Source organism: Lagenorhynchus albirostris, chromosome 7 (assembly GCF_949774975.1).
Source record: "Lagenorhynchus albirostris chromosome 7, mLagAlb1.1, whole genome shotgun sequence".
Lineage (NCBI taxonomy): Eukaryota > Metazoa > Chordata > Mammalia > Artiodactyla > Delphinidae > Lagenorhynchus > Lagenorhynchus albirostris.
Window position 1 is genome coordinate 39,053,136 of NC_083101.1, and position 14,507 is coordinate 39,067,642.

Sequence of the window (14,507 nt, forward strand, 5' to 3'; positions counted from 1 at the left end):
GGTCGATGTGGCATGAAGCCAGTGCTGTGAGTACCTAGGCTACTTTGTTGCTCTCTGCTGGGGTCTCTGTTAGTGTGCACCTTGGGCAGGATTCATGAGTGGAAAGCCAGGAACTCGGGACTGTTTTCAGGTCATTTAAAAGTAGGCTGTAAAATGTTCTTTTTTTTTTTTTTTTAAATGTTCACAATTTTGTTATGGTGGGCCTCTAACCAAGTAAATCAAGATGTGTCTGTGATTAGGAGGTGGGGGCAATCAGAGATAGCATGCAGTAGGCATTATTATGTCACATTAGAATATTAAGCTCAATAGGTTAAAGAGCCAATGTGACTTTTAAATGGGAAGTATTTGGGGGTCAAGTATTTGGGTCCAAGTATTTGATGTGTATAAACTGAGTTTAAAAATCACTTCTTCCGGGAGCACAGGCCAGTTGCCTTAATGGATAGTGCTTCTTGACTTTAGGCAAATTGCCTTCCCCTCTGAACATCCTCTAGATAAACTGAGGAGGGTGAAGAGGGTGGATATGTGTTAAGGTTGCTTTGGCGTCTTGAGAAGTTTGGTCCTAATTATCTTCAGTGTTTAGAATGCATGACTTTTTCAGTAACTTAAAGCGAAGCAACCTCAGTTTTATTCTTTCACAAACAGGCTTTTAATCAACATTTAAATGTTGATTAAATATTAAATTTTAACGTTAAATTTGAGTCTGTCTTCTCCTCGTTCAAATCTAATAAATCAAGGTAAAACCCTAAATTTTGAAGGATCCAAAGGATATTCAGTCAGTACGCATTCTCAAAATATGTGTAAAGTGGCTCAGAACAACCATCAGAATGACTGTATTCCACTTCTGAGCCCTGAGGAACATAAGACGGTACGTGAGAACAAAACGCAGCATGAGGGAAGAAGACTTAATGGTATTAGGAGACGTCCAGTACTACCCATGTAGTCACTTTTGGATTTCTGGGGAGCAAGTGAGGTAGCCAAGAGGATTAGGGTCACCTAGGCAGTAGTTAAGCAAGACTGTTTTTGTTGCCAACAGCAAATGAAGTCCATTAGGCTGAAACTATTTGCTTAAGTCAAGAACAACAATGAAAGCAGTGTCAGGGCTGGAGGATGTCAGGGACAATTACACACAGCAAGCAAGTTTCATGGGAACAAGGGTAAAAGAAAGTGGTTCGTCTTTGTTGGGGCTGCAGCGTGAGCCAGGCACCCCCTGACTCTGGACTGTGGCTCTCCCAGGCCTCTGCCGCCCATACTCTTTGCTGCCTTGTTTTGAATCAGTTGTACAGCATCAAAGGTATGATGAGACATTTCGTTTTGTAACTTGTCTCAATCTTCCATCTGAATGGAGCCAATTTTCAGATAAGCAAGGGTGCTAATTATCAGCCCCATCTAAATTTAGAAGAACTTTCAGAGCTTTGCAAAACGCATTCAGATTACAGGCCTCACTAAAGCTGCTCAAACGGGAATTTAACTTCTGATATGGAGACGCAGAAGCCTCAAAGCTTGACGGGCTCACAGGTCCAGCCAGAGAAACGTTATTGTTTCTAGCAGAAATTGAATTGTTCCTAATAGGCGTGTCGTTTACTTTTATGTTCACAGTACCACTTGACATTCAAAAAATCAGATCATTAAAAAGCTGTCTTTGGATGGCTGAGTGGTTTGGATGCCCCCTGCTAATTACAGCAGGAGGGCTACACAGGGGACCCCGGGGAAAGAGACTTTTAAATTGTGAGTGGACACCGACTCTATGCTACATTCTGCTGGGCAAGTGGGTAGATGTCAAGTTGAATATGATACAGCTTTGACCTTAATGTAGCTGGTCTGAGTCTGGAGGAGGAGACTTGGGGGCTGACATAATCTAGAACACAGACAGGTGTGTATGGACACTTTTTCCACACGAGCTCAAGCTGCTTCTCCCCTCCCCAGCATGTAAGCACTTTGCAGTTTTGTTAAGTCTCCTGCGACCTGTCAGGCTGTGGGTCTGGGTCAGAGGGGTTAGTTTTTAGCAGATATTTACCAATGTAATTAGTTCAGGGATCCAGCCAGCTCACCTTTCAGCCCCACACTGAGCTCAAGACGTTATTCCGAGCTTCTCTATATTGAATTGCCTTGGTCCCTCCCTGCTGCTTTTATGTAAGCCTCCTGGCATTTGTGGAGCTTGAACGGTCGTGAATGAGAGCTCAGCTGCTTCAGAGGCAGCCTCTGAAGTGGGCAAAGAGGCTTCAGAATGCCTTCTGATTCCCACTTTTGATTTCCTCCTGTTTGTGGTTGAGCTGAGAACGTTCCCATGGTGGGGTTCACGGTTTTCACGGGGGAGTTTTGAGAGCCAGCCACCTGGCTAATTTCCTTGGGCTGGTTAGGAACGAAGACCCATCCATGGCCTCTAAAAATGGACCATTAAAGATTTGCTCATGGTACGTAACTATTGCTTTAGAGATGGTCTAACTTAAAGGTTTCCCCAGGCCCCTTCTATTTTATATTGTGGCAGAGAAAGGTAGCATTACTGTTTGTTGGCCCTGGACTCCCCGACTTAGTTCTTCAACGTCTTTCAGAAATTGAGGTTATCTGGGCTTTGAGAAAGAAAGTTTTTGCACGGCCCATTCAGCATTGTTCAAGGCAGTAACACACCACTGAACAAATTGCCCCCTTGCGTATGCTAATCCCGCACTTAAAAGAACTCATTGTAACATGTTCTGATGCTTTAGCCCCGAGGGGAGATGGGAATTGAAGGGATGTCACATCGTGTCATGTGACCCTCAAATATCTAAAATGCCTGTTTTCTTTGGGTCAACAGTTCATACTCAGCACATGTGAATGAAAGTATCCTGTGTGGTTTGTGGAAAAGATTAGTCCTTGTTCCCGCTTTTGTGTGTGGGAGCTGGCCTTGCTGTTGAAGATTCACTGGCTGGAATTCCTGCTTTGGGTCTTAAATTTCAGTGCTCTTGGCAAGGAACACCAAATCTTATTTTCAACAATAAATTAGAAGAACTCAAAAGAGTTCCTTCATTGTGACTGTGGAAAATGTGATTTGCCTTTTAGGAAACCATGCTGTTAATCCCACCGTTCTCTTTGTGTCTTTTTAGAGAGGCACACATTGACTCTTACAGTCACAGAATATGTCTAATAGAGTGATCTCAGGTTTTGCTCATAGGCCATTCTTATTCCTGACCAGGGAGTCTCAGTGGGGAAGAATGAAAACACATCCGCATATAAACAGCAGGCTCCCATTTCTCTAACAGCAAACAGAACAGAAGAACATTTCAAGTGAGCAGGGCCTGAAGGATCCACCAGGCTTTGGACGGCTTGAGTGCATAGTCAGGGTCTCCCTTTTAAGTGCCTAAATCTCTATAAATGTTTGCCAGCAAAGTCTTCAGATGAGACGAATTAAATGGAATGAAAGGCCATGTAGGCATCACCTTTCTAAACCAGCTATCACATCCAGGTGGGGTTTTCATGTGTACAGGGAGACCTGGGAAGAAATCTTTGATTAATTTTTTTTGTCTTGCAGAGTAACTCCCTCTTGGTCCCAGACAGTCTAAGAGGCACAGATAAACGCAGAAATGGACCCGAGTTTTCCAATGACATCAAAAAAAGAAAGGTGGACGATAAGGACTCCAGCCACTATGTAAGTAAATAAAGGACTTGAAATAATATTGGTTTGCTTCCTTGCTCAGCTTCTAAGTGAGTATACAAAGGACCTCTAAGATCTTAGTGACAATTTCACATCCCTTAAAATAACAGTATCGGGCTTCCCTGGTGGTGCAGTGGTTGAGAGTCCGCCTGCCGATGCAGGGGACACAGGTTCATGCCCCGGTCTGGGAAGATCCCACATTCTGCAGAGCAGCTGGGCCCGTGAGCCATGGCCACTGAGCCTGCACGTCCGGAGCCTGTGTTCCACAATGGGAGAGGCCACAACAGTGAGAGGCCTGCATACCGCAAAAAATAATAATAATAATAATAGTATCAAGAGGATAGATTCTTACATTGTAGGATATATTTCCATCTTGAGCTGTAAATTATGCATCTGCCAGGCTTAGTATTAAATTTTAGGCTTTCTGCCGTAGTTACTCATGAGAGGGAATACAAAATTGTAGGGCTGGCTTCGTGGTGTGCAGCCTGTGCAGCTGCACTGACCCTGGTCTTGCAGGGGCCCTGCCTCACCATTGGTTTCATGCTGTGCTCTCCACCTTCTTCAAATTCTCAATTTTGAGGCTAGGGCCTGCGTTTTCATTTTGTCCTAGACCTTGCAAATTCGGTAGCTTGTCCTGCTAAAATAACAAGGGCAAGAATTCGGTGTCACCAACTACCTTTTTGAATGCCATTCTGGTAATATATTCAGGCTCTTATCATGTCTTAAGGCAGAGTTCGTCCTCTTCCACAGGGAGCAGCGTAGTGATAAAAGTCCATGGTAAAAAGAACCTGGAAGAAACACTGGGGGTATCTCGTTCAAACCCTACAGATGAGATCACACGACTGGATATGAGGACTCTTGACTTAGATGTAGCTAAAACCACATTCATGAGGAGAGCAGACCACGCCAAATGGCCATTGGTTCTGGTCTCGGCGTCATAAACATTGCAGCTGACAGATGCCTTGTAGTTTCCTTGTGTGTCCCCAAGTGTCTGTTCCAGGATGCACACATTCTCAGGAACAGTGTGGGAGTAGAATTCAAATTAGGCCACTCCCCACTGCCCCTGGAGGAAGAAGTGTCTACCTCCGGCTGGCTGCTGTGCAGGCTGTGCGGAGGTTTCCACGCGAGACCTGTGCCTTCTGCTGGCTGGCGCAAGCCAATGGCTAACTGTGGGTAACATTTCTTGGGCAACATCTCAAGTTAGCGTCAGGTACTGTGTGCTTCTACGTGGCTTGTTTCATTTAACTCTGAAAACAACCCTGTGAGTTTTGTATCATCCCTCCATTTCATTGATAAGGGAAGTGAAGCACAGAGCTTTTAAGTGATTTGCCCAAGGTCAGAATTAGCGGCACAGCCTGGAGACAGTTTGACTCCAGGATCCATGCTCTTCATCACCATGTTAGGATTCCCGAAGCGAGAGCCTAGGATTGGATATTTTGCCAGAGGTCCTCAAATTGGTCCATACTTTGTACCATAATAACATCCCAAGAACCCAAGTTGTTGATCTCCCCACCACAGCCCAAGCCTTTTTAGCACATATTTACCCCTTATCTTTTGCCCAGAGCCAGTATCCCACACAAGTACGTTTATATATGGCATCAACTGTTAATAAGCTAGTCAAGAAAGTCCACGACATACAGAAATTTGCAAATTTGCCAATGATAGAATTCCGAGTTGCTCTGTAGATAAGTTATTTAGTAGTGAGGGATCTAGAATCCATAGCTCTGCATGACTTTTTTGTAACCTGTTTGTACTAGGTATGTCTAGTTGTGTAGGTAGTTGAGGGTGATGTATTGAGATGTGTTGGAGAACCTGGGGCAAAGGACTCAGACCTTAGATGTTTGATGACAGGTGTATACTGTACCGTGAAGGTTTATATTTGCAGAAGGGTCCAGTACAAAGCTAAGATTTAAATTTCAGACTACTTAAGGACTCACTGCACAGTTGCATTATAATAAATTAGTTATTTGCTACCTTTTGCCAGTTTGGTCTGTACATTACATTAACTATTTTTATACTGGTTTTCTTTTTTTTCCTAAAGGGAATCCCCTTTGGCTTATACTTAGTCACCACCACTCTGGGTTTCTTTCTTTTTTTTTTTTTTAATCAGTGGGTTTTTTTGTTTGTTTTTGTTTTGTTTTGTTTTTTGGCTACACCATGTGGCATGTGGGATCTTAGTTCCCCAACCAGGGATCAAATCCATGCCCCCTGCAGTGGAAGTGCGGAGTCCTAACCACCGGACCACCAGGGAATTCCCGCACCCTGGGTTTCTTAACACCCGACAATGTTTGTGCTTTTCTGTGGGCTTTACTAAGAGAAAGTAAATTTTCTTTAGTATTAATTTTTTCTTTTATTGCATGAAAATATTTCTTTCAATAGCCTGTTATTTTTAATTATCCAGGCTTCCTCATTGGTTGTAATCTTTTGTTATTGCTAATGAGTTGCATGGTGCCTTTATAATGATGACTAAAGGTATATCTAGTAACACATTACTGAAGAAAGTAAATTGGGTCTCCCACACTTAATGCTTTAGGTATGGCTAGATAAAACATTTAAGACATGAATTTAGAGTTGAGGGTACCTTTCTAGCTGGACTTGGGGGCCACAAAAAGCTAATGGGTGACACCTGCACTTGTACTAATATGTCTCAAACATTATTTGTGTATTCTTATTTGACAGTGACATCAGTAAAAGAATTGTGTAGATCATAAGCCAGGGGCCTGCTCCTTTTTGAGAATAGGACCCATTGCGATAACTTATTTTTCCGTATGTCCATTGTATTACTCTGTACTAAAAGACATATAAGGCCTTTTGGCTAAGAAAGTAGACTTCTTCAGCCTGCCCTGAATTTGATTTAGGAGTGATCACGTTAAATTGAACAGCTTTTCTGAAGCTTTTTGAAACTCAGTGCGTGCAACCTTGGAGTTTCCTCTGATTAGCCAATTTTATGGCTTCATGTCAAGACATTAAAAGCCCTAATGTAGGATGCCAGGGCCCTCCAGATACTGCCATCCTATCTTCCTTCCATCTCAAGAATATTCCAAGCTGATTGCTAAAGAGCTTTATTCTTATCGTGAGGTTAGATCTTGGTACATTATCCCAACCAGTAGCCAGCTTTGTTGTTTGTAGTTTTTTGTTTCCTTTATTTAATTTTTTGTAGTAACTAGTAACCCCATGGGAACAGGGTTCAAGTTTGTCTTTATAATTATGAATTGTCCATGAACACTAGAATTGATTGGCAGCCTTCAAGGTGATACACAAAAAAAGCAATGACGTGAAATTGTGTTCTTTTTAGTTTGTTTGTTTGTTTTTTGCGGTACGTGGGCCTCTCACTGTTGTGGCCTCTCCCATTGCGGAGCACAGGCTCTAGACGCGCAGGCCCAGCGGCCATGGCTCACGGGCCCAGCCGCTCCGTGGCATATGGGATCTTCCTGGACTGGGGCACGAACCCGTGTCCCCTGCATCGGCAGGCGGACTCTCAACCACTGCGCCACCTGGGAAGCCTGAAATTGTGTTCTTAATTTGAAATCCAGTGGAGAAAGATCTCTGAGATAAGGATATGCAGATTTCAGATTATAAGAGAGATTCAGCTGCTGCAAACATTTATTGAGCCCTTACTGTGCGCCAAGTTTTATGGCTTGCCATCACCTGTTGTATACACATTGTGATTGTTTAGCTGGTGTGCTGCTGCAGCAGAGTTTCCTGCCTGGGTCTTTGCACGTCCCCAGGTCAAATGCGAAGGGGAGACGGTGGTATTAATTACCAGGACTGGCATTCTGGAAGGGAGCCCAGGTCATTTGCTAGTCTGTCTGCTACCAAGAGCTACAGAAATTTAATTGAGCCTCAAACCCTTTAGTAAATGGCATTAAAATTTCTTTTTTTTCAGGACAGCGATGGTGACAAAAGTGATGACAACTTAGTTGTGGATGTGTCTAATGAGGTAACCATTCTCTTTATCAAACTTTATTTTCAGAGTGACTTGTGAGAGAAGGAAGTGGAACCACCGTATTTTGGTCTTTTGCAACTTTACACGTTAAGGATTTAATGGTTGTTCATGGATGGAACAATAAGTGTCTAAAACCGAGACAAACTTTTGTTTCCTTTAAAAAAAAAAAATCTGTTTCCCTAACCATTTTGGATTCCTAAGTTGGTGTCTGGTGCTCCTTTCGGTCCCGTGCCCTCTGGGCAAAGTATTTGAGCATGAGGGAAGATACGATTATTTCTAGATTTGTTTCTTTATGGTGTCTTCATGGGTGCACTCGCAAACACCATCCTATTCATTGTAATAGCAGTATTAGGTGCACACCCTCAAATCCCCCAAATCTGAAGGACTTTCAGGGCTCTCCTTTAATTTGGCGAATTGGTGTGGAAAGATCCGTCCATTCTAAGTGAAATCACGAGCCCTTTGCTTGTGCTTGTTGAGGACCCCTCGTCTCCACGAGCAAGCCCCGCCCACTCACCCAGGGAAAATGGGATCGACAAAAACCGTCTGCTAAAGAAAGACGCCTCCAGCAGCCCGGCATCCACCGCCTCCTCGGGAAGTTCCACTTCTTTGAAATCCAAAGAAATGAGCTTGGTAGGTCATAAGAACTGTCACTTGCCTATTTAGCAGTTTAGTGTTATCAGGGAACCAGAGGTTCCCTAAAGTATTTGAAATGTGGGGTTTTTACTAATTGAGAGTTACATTTTTAAGGGTTTAAAAGTGAAGCTCATCGTTCTGCTTTCTGTCCCCATGGTGATTACTTTTGCCCTCTGGGTCGTCTATTTTGGGCCATGATTAGAGAGAGATAACAAGCTTCCATGCCCATTTCCTTCTTACTTGGGGGATATGTTCCTGGCATAGGCTCAACTTCCTAGTTGGCAAATGGTTCAAATGCCTTAGGTCCTAAGGAGTCCTCATTTTCTTAAGCGGTACACTTCCCCTGGTTTTAGACTGACCCACCCTGTTGGGTCCTGTTGTGATTGGGTTGCTGGGCAGATGGTGATGTACTCAAGGCGGTACCAGGGGAAGCCTGGAACTCGGGGGGGGGGGGATGTGGGTACATCAGGCCAATTCATGCTTTCAGTCATTCAATAAACATCGTGGAGTATCTCATCTCTTCACTCACCATAACTGCACCATAACAACCCTGCAGTTAATCCCTACATAGTCCCTCAAGGCATTATCCCATTTCACTGATGGGGAGGGAAGCTGGAGGAATTTGCCAAGTTTGCACAGCTCGTCAGATCCAAGGCCAGAGGGAGCTGGGGTCTCTCTAACCCATGTTCTTTGCTACCGCAGAGTGCTTCTCAGACTATGATTAAAGGGACATGAAGGGTTAAGATGCAGAAGAAGATGCCCTGTGACCCTGTTACTATCTTGACTCCTGAAGGCCCCTGCCCTAGTGGGTCCACTCTGGTTACGTTGGCAAATGGGTGCAGCTGCTGAATGCCAAAGAGTTATTTTTTTAGGCACATCTCTCAACATGATAGGACTAGGTCTAGGGCTTTTGCCCCTGAGATGCCAGTTTGCTTCTCATCAAACTGATGGCTCCGCTGCCTCTCACTGTTAGTCTCAATCCCACTGCCATTAAGCAGCAAAGGTAGAAAGGGGGTCCTCCCTCTGATATCCTCGATGACCGGGGCAGTCGCTTCTGAGTGACCGGGAACTTTCCTCTGGGTGGTCATCCTTCAAACTTGGCCTAGATCCAAAGTCCACAAGCCGGATGAAAAAATACTTTTTAAAATAAAATCTGCGGAGGAAGGAGTGTGATCATGTTCTGTGTCTCTAGCTAGAGTTTTAATTCTGGCAGGAAGAGGAAAGGTCAACATTTCTCCCTCACAAGTTAATGCTGTCAACATTGTGTGGATTTATGAAAATTGGCTGCGGGAGTAGCTAGAAGGTGCCCAGTGTCCCAGCTGCTGTTGTGATAAATTGTGTAATATGGCTTGGATTAAAAATAATACTCATTTAATTTGTTTAATGATACCAGCATGAAAAAGCCAGCACGCCTGTTCTGAAATCCAGCACACCGACACCTCGGAGTGACATGCCAACGCCGGGCACCAGCGCCACTCCAGGACTACGTCCAGGCCTCGGCAAGCCTCCAGCCATGGACCCCCTCGTTAACCAAGCGGGTAGGGCATTGCCTCTTGCGGGCTGTGTTTTGTTTTTCCCTTTCCCAACTTGATTCGTCAGTTCAGCTCTCATGCAGTTTCCTGGTGAATATGAGATGCACTTTCTGCCCCCCTCCCTCCTTCCTATCTCTGAAAAGCCATGATAAGAAACAGATGTTTGTCCTTGGGTTTCAGCAGCTGCACCCTGTTCAGTCTCTGACTGTTTACATTTGGCTTTTCTTTTATTTCCAAATAATCCAAATCCCAGGGACTTCAATAAAGTTTCTGATAATTATTCCGCATGTAAGCTCCTTACCAAACTATCATTATGTGTCTGAGTTTGCTAATATTGACTGAAACAGCCTGTCTGACCGGCCCAAGTGTGCTTCTTGCTTGCTTTAGTTGGCCAGTGTTCTGCCGGTATATCCCTCAGGAATCACGGTCTCTCCTTCAGGAGAAATTGGGAGGGTTTCACTGGGACCCCAGCCCCTGAATAAACTCATAACTTTTAACTTTATCTTCCTCCCTGGCAAAGGAAAAATGTAACACTCTGGGCCCAGAGGAAGAGAGGCCCCAGCATATTCCCCCTAAACCTGTGCTCTGGTTTACATAAATCCAGGATCAGGTTTTCATTTGGAATTGGTAGCAGGTAATGGAAAATTTGGGCTGAAGGAGAAATCTTGGATTTTATCAAGAGAACCTTCTTTGGAGTTTAAGTCAACAGGTAGTGCCTGTGCCTTGGTTAGCCTTCTGTGAATTGGGTACAATGATGCTTAATCTCCCTGGTTCGCAGTGTTGCCCAGTGTACCGACCAAGGAGGAAATATGTGGGCAGTTCTTCCCCCGGGGTCCATTCTTTCCTCGAGATGAATTCAGCTCCAGGGAAGAAGGAACCCTGTGTAGGATTTGGAGTTGGTACCCCTCTGCTCCCCCAGCCTTCTCTCCTCCTTCCCTATAATGAAGGGCACTGAAGAGGACCCTGGAACTGATGGTCAGGCTGGACCTGAGCGGCCAGGTGAGTCACGTGCAGCTTGTGCTTCCTTGCAGCGGCCGGCCTGAGGACGCCCCTGGCGGTGCCGGGTCCGTACCCTGCGCCTTTCGGGATGGTGCCCCACGCGGGCATGAACGGCGAGCTGACCAGTCCCAGCGCCGCCTACGCCAGCCTCCACAACATGTCGCCGCAGATGAGCGCGGCCGCGGCCGCGGCCGCCGTGGTGGCCTACGGGCGCTCCCCGATGGTAGGTATGGCGGGGATGGCAGGCAGGCAGCCGTGGGTGGGCGCAGGCGGGCGGGCGGGACCCAAGGAGCGGCCAGCGGCCTGCAGTCCCCACGCCTGCAGACAAAGACCCAGTGTCCTCGCTGCGCCCGCCTCCCTCTTGTCCGCCTTCATCGGCATGCCGCTTCATTAAGTTAAGGCCAAATGCTTTTTGTTTTACTGTTTTTGTGGATGAAAAAAGGCAGTGTTTAGGAGCTACTTCAGCGGTTCAGGGGACATCTGGTTTTCTCCCACCAAAGTAGATTTTTTTTTTTTTTTTTGGAAGGCGATGAAATGACTCAAGTAGCTCACAGAAGCCTTTTCATTCGTTTCTTGAAGTTGTTTGTTTTTTTTTTTCCTCTTTAATTCTTAGAAAAAAATATTTGAGGAGCCGTAATTTTCTCATTCCATGCTTATATTATTCTTTAAACCCAATAGCGTGACTTAGGTGTAAGAAGTGATCTCAGCTCAACAGGGAGAAACACAAAGGGACTGAAACCGTGGGGCAGGTTCTCCTTCTTGTCCTACCTTCTCCCACTGTGTAAATGGCCTCATGTTTGACCAGGAAGAGACAGAACTGCATGTGAAGGGGAAAATTGACTGTGTAGTCCTTAACTGCATCAGGAAAAGGGACTAGATTGTAACTCATAGCAGATGAAAGTCCCTAAATCATTTCTGTTGGCTGTTTGAAATATGTCACGTGCATTTCTCTCCTCTCCCTTCTTCATTACCTCCAATAACTTGGGGTGATAATAAAGTTCATTGTTTTTTCCCTTATGTTGTACTACTAGGAAAGGCTGTGCAGTGGAGGGCGAGATAATTTAAAGCAAAGGGGACAGCTGAGGGACTAGGTACCTTCGTTAAGGTGCACAAAATAGAGCGTCCATGCGTGAATTTCTAAGCAATGACTTAGACCAGTGGTATGAAACGGGGTGATTTTGCCCCCTAGGGACATTTGGTCATATCTGGAGACACTTTTGTTTATTAGAACTGGGGGATGCTGTTGGCACTGAGAAGGTAGAGGCCACGGATGCTGCTAATTATCCTGCCATTCCCAGGCCGGCCCCCAGCCGAGAACTATCTGACCTAACACGTCGGTAGTGCCGCAGTGGATAGGTTGTCCTGACTCAGCGTATTGCTCTTTGTACTTGTTTGGACAGTTAGGACATCCTAAGTCCACAGGGCGTATTGACCATGGGAAGCTGGTTCTCGATGCACGGATCAATCCCACACCTTCCTACTTACCACAAAAGAGGGTCTTGTGGTATTTAGAGGCGGCTGTATTATTTTTTTGCATTATGCTCGTTCTTTTGAGAAATGCTAGCGCACGTCCCTGTTTCTGTTTCTGTTGCTTTGGGGATTTCTGAGTTTCTAGTGAAAAGTCTTTGGAGGTGTCACAAAGTGCCTACCCTGCATAAACTGAGTGTGCGATGCCTTATTCTGTTTCCAGGTTGGGTTTGATCCTCCCCCTCACATGCGTGTACCTACGATCCCTCCAAACCTGGCAGGAATCCCCGGGGGGAAGCCGTAAGTACCTCTAACTCTTCGGTTTTACTGTAAAGGCGGTTACTTAGTCATGGGTATCAGCAGACTCGAATTCCAAAGGGAGCACAGGCTTGGGCGTTTCCAAGGAGATTTCTAGTGTCTTTTCCTGAGGAGTGTTAACACTTGCTATAAATAGGCACCTGGTAGGTGTCACGCCTCTGTCTTCTCACTGTGGATGATGTCATGCATTTAGTTATTTCTGGAGAGAAGCTGTTGGGGACGGGGGCGAGGAGGGAGGCGAGAGCCAGGGGCGGTTGGTCCTCCTTCCTTGACCCTTCCTCAGAAAGCTGCTCTGCTTTGCCATTTGGTTAGGGGGTAGCTGCTGGAGATTTTCCACAGGACTGTGTTGTGGGCAATAAGCTGTCACAAACCTGAAATCTCAGAAATGGGAAACGTGCTGTTTCTTTACCCGGCTCAGTGCCACCTTTTCCTTATTTTGGTCGAAACGGGAGTTCCGTGAAAGGTACATTCTGTTGGATGCCAACATCGGGGGTTGACCACCCCCCCTCCCCAGGAACCCCAAGTAAAGTTTTGCTGGGTGCCTTCCTCTGAGAGATTATAAAGTGCAACGTGGCTTTGGAGAGGAAGCAGGAGAGGTAGGTTAAAGGGCAAAAGAGCCTTCAGAATTTAAAAAGCCCCGTTGGTTATTCTTCCAGGGTCACTTAAAATCACCTGTTTTCCATAATATTGGAATCAGAAACATGATTTCAAAGAATTCCTAAAGTTCTCAATTTTTGTACAAAACAAACCTGAGGGCTTCCCTGGTGGCGCAGTGGTTGAGAGTCCGCCTGCCGATGCAGGGGACATGGGTTCGTGCCCCGGTCCGGGAGGATCCCGTGAGCCATGGCCGCCGAGCCTTCACGTCCAGAGCCTGCGCGTCCAGAGCCTGTGCTCCGCAATGGGAGAGGCCACAGCAGTGAGAGGCCCGTGTACCGCAAAAAAAAAACAACAAAAAAAAAACCAAAGTAAAACAAACCTGAAATGTGAGAGTCTGTCTTACCTCTCAGCAAATACTCTCTTCCCCTAGGATAGAAGATGGCAGAAAGCCAGTTCCAACTCATTGATTTTTCCAAATAGAGGTACATGTCACAGGCCTTCAGGTTTTTTTTTTTTTTGGTTATACCTTCTACCTCCGAGTGGTTTCTTTCAGCTATTACTCATGCATCTGTTGCATATTGCATTATTTTGAGTGGTCCATTCAACTACCTGGTCATCCTTCTGTGGTTTTTATTGCAGCCTTGCATCAGACAAACCAATAGCATGAGGAAAGATGGAATTCCTTACCCCGTCATCTGCTTTTAGAAAGCAGATTCCCATTGCTCCTCTTTCCCTGCGTTATAGTATCTGTTTCACGGTAATTTGACTCATGATGAAATGAAGCTTTGGTTTATACTAGGAGCTAGTAGCAATGTTAGGAATTTGTGGTGACATCTAGGCCCAGGGAAGAGCAGGACTGGGAGGTGGGGCGGCATCGCATATCCTTTCTTAGCTGGTAGATCTTTTCCGATTGAATACTTGTGAACTACTATGTTGTGTTTTCTTGGGAATGCCCCCACCGTGTCCAGCCTGGAATGCCACAGGGCACTTACGGGTATTTCTTACCTGTGGTTTTGCTGGCAGTGTAGCTAGCTGTTGTGTGTCCCACTGTCTGGTGAGTGGATAAAGGGCAAACGGGGACTTCCCTAGCAGTCCAGTGTTAAGATTCCGCGCTTCAGTGCAGGGGGCACAGTTTCGATCCCTGGTCGGAGAATTAAGATCCCAAATGCCGCAAGTTGTGGCCAAAAAATAAAGAAGAAAACGAGCAAACAGTTAATGTTGAGCCAAGATGCAGTAATTAACAGTAACTGATGAATCTTCAGGGAAATAATAGGTAGCTAAGGCCAAGTTCAGCGAACCATTAGGGAAAGCCAGTTTCAGGAGTCAGAGCTGTGGGGAGTTTCCAGCTGCCAAGCCCCCCCGCCCCGCCCTGAATGTGAAATATGAG

At 45.6% G+C, this 14,507-nt stretch overlaps 1 protein-coding gene across 4 annotated transcripts in view; it reads left to right on the forward strand.

Annotated features, from left to right (window-relative positions):
• Nucleotides 1-14,507, forward strand: part of LOC132523570 (transducin-like enhancer protein 1) — an 89,220-nt gene that overhangs the window by 53,305 nt on the left and 21,408 nt on the right. For 3 of the 4 annotated variants that reach the window (XM_060154943.1, XM_060154944.1, XM_060154942.1), the window contains 6 exons: nucleotides 3,506-3,622; nucleotides 7,515-7,568; nucleotides 8,052-8,204; nucleotides 9,601-9,745; nucleotides 10,771-10,961; nucleotides 12,429-12,505. In XM_060154943.1, coding sequence (XP_060010926.1) covers nucleotides 3,506-3,622; nucleotides 7,515-7,568; nucleotides 8,052-8,204; nucleotides 9,601-9,745; nucleotides 10,771-10,961; nucleotides 12,429-12,505 — 737 coding nt within the window. Of the gene's footprint in view, nucleotides 1-2,485; nucleotides 2,503-3,505; nucleotides 3,623-7,514; nucleotides 7,569-8,051; nucleotides 8,205-9,600; nucleotides 9,746-10,770; nucleotides 10,962-12,428; nucleotides 12,506-14,507 lie in introns of all 4 variants that reach the window. The other variant, XM_060154945.1, reaches the window with a different exon arrangement.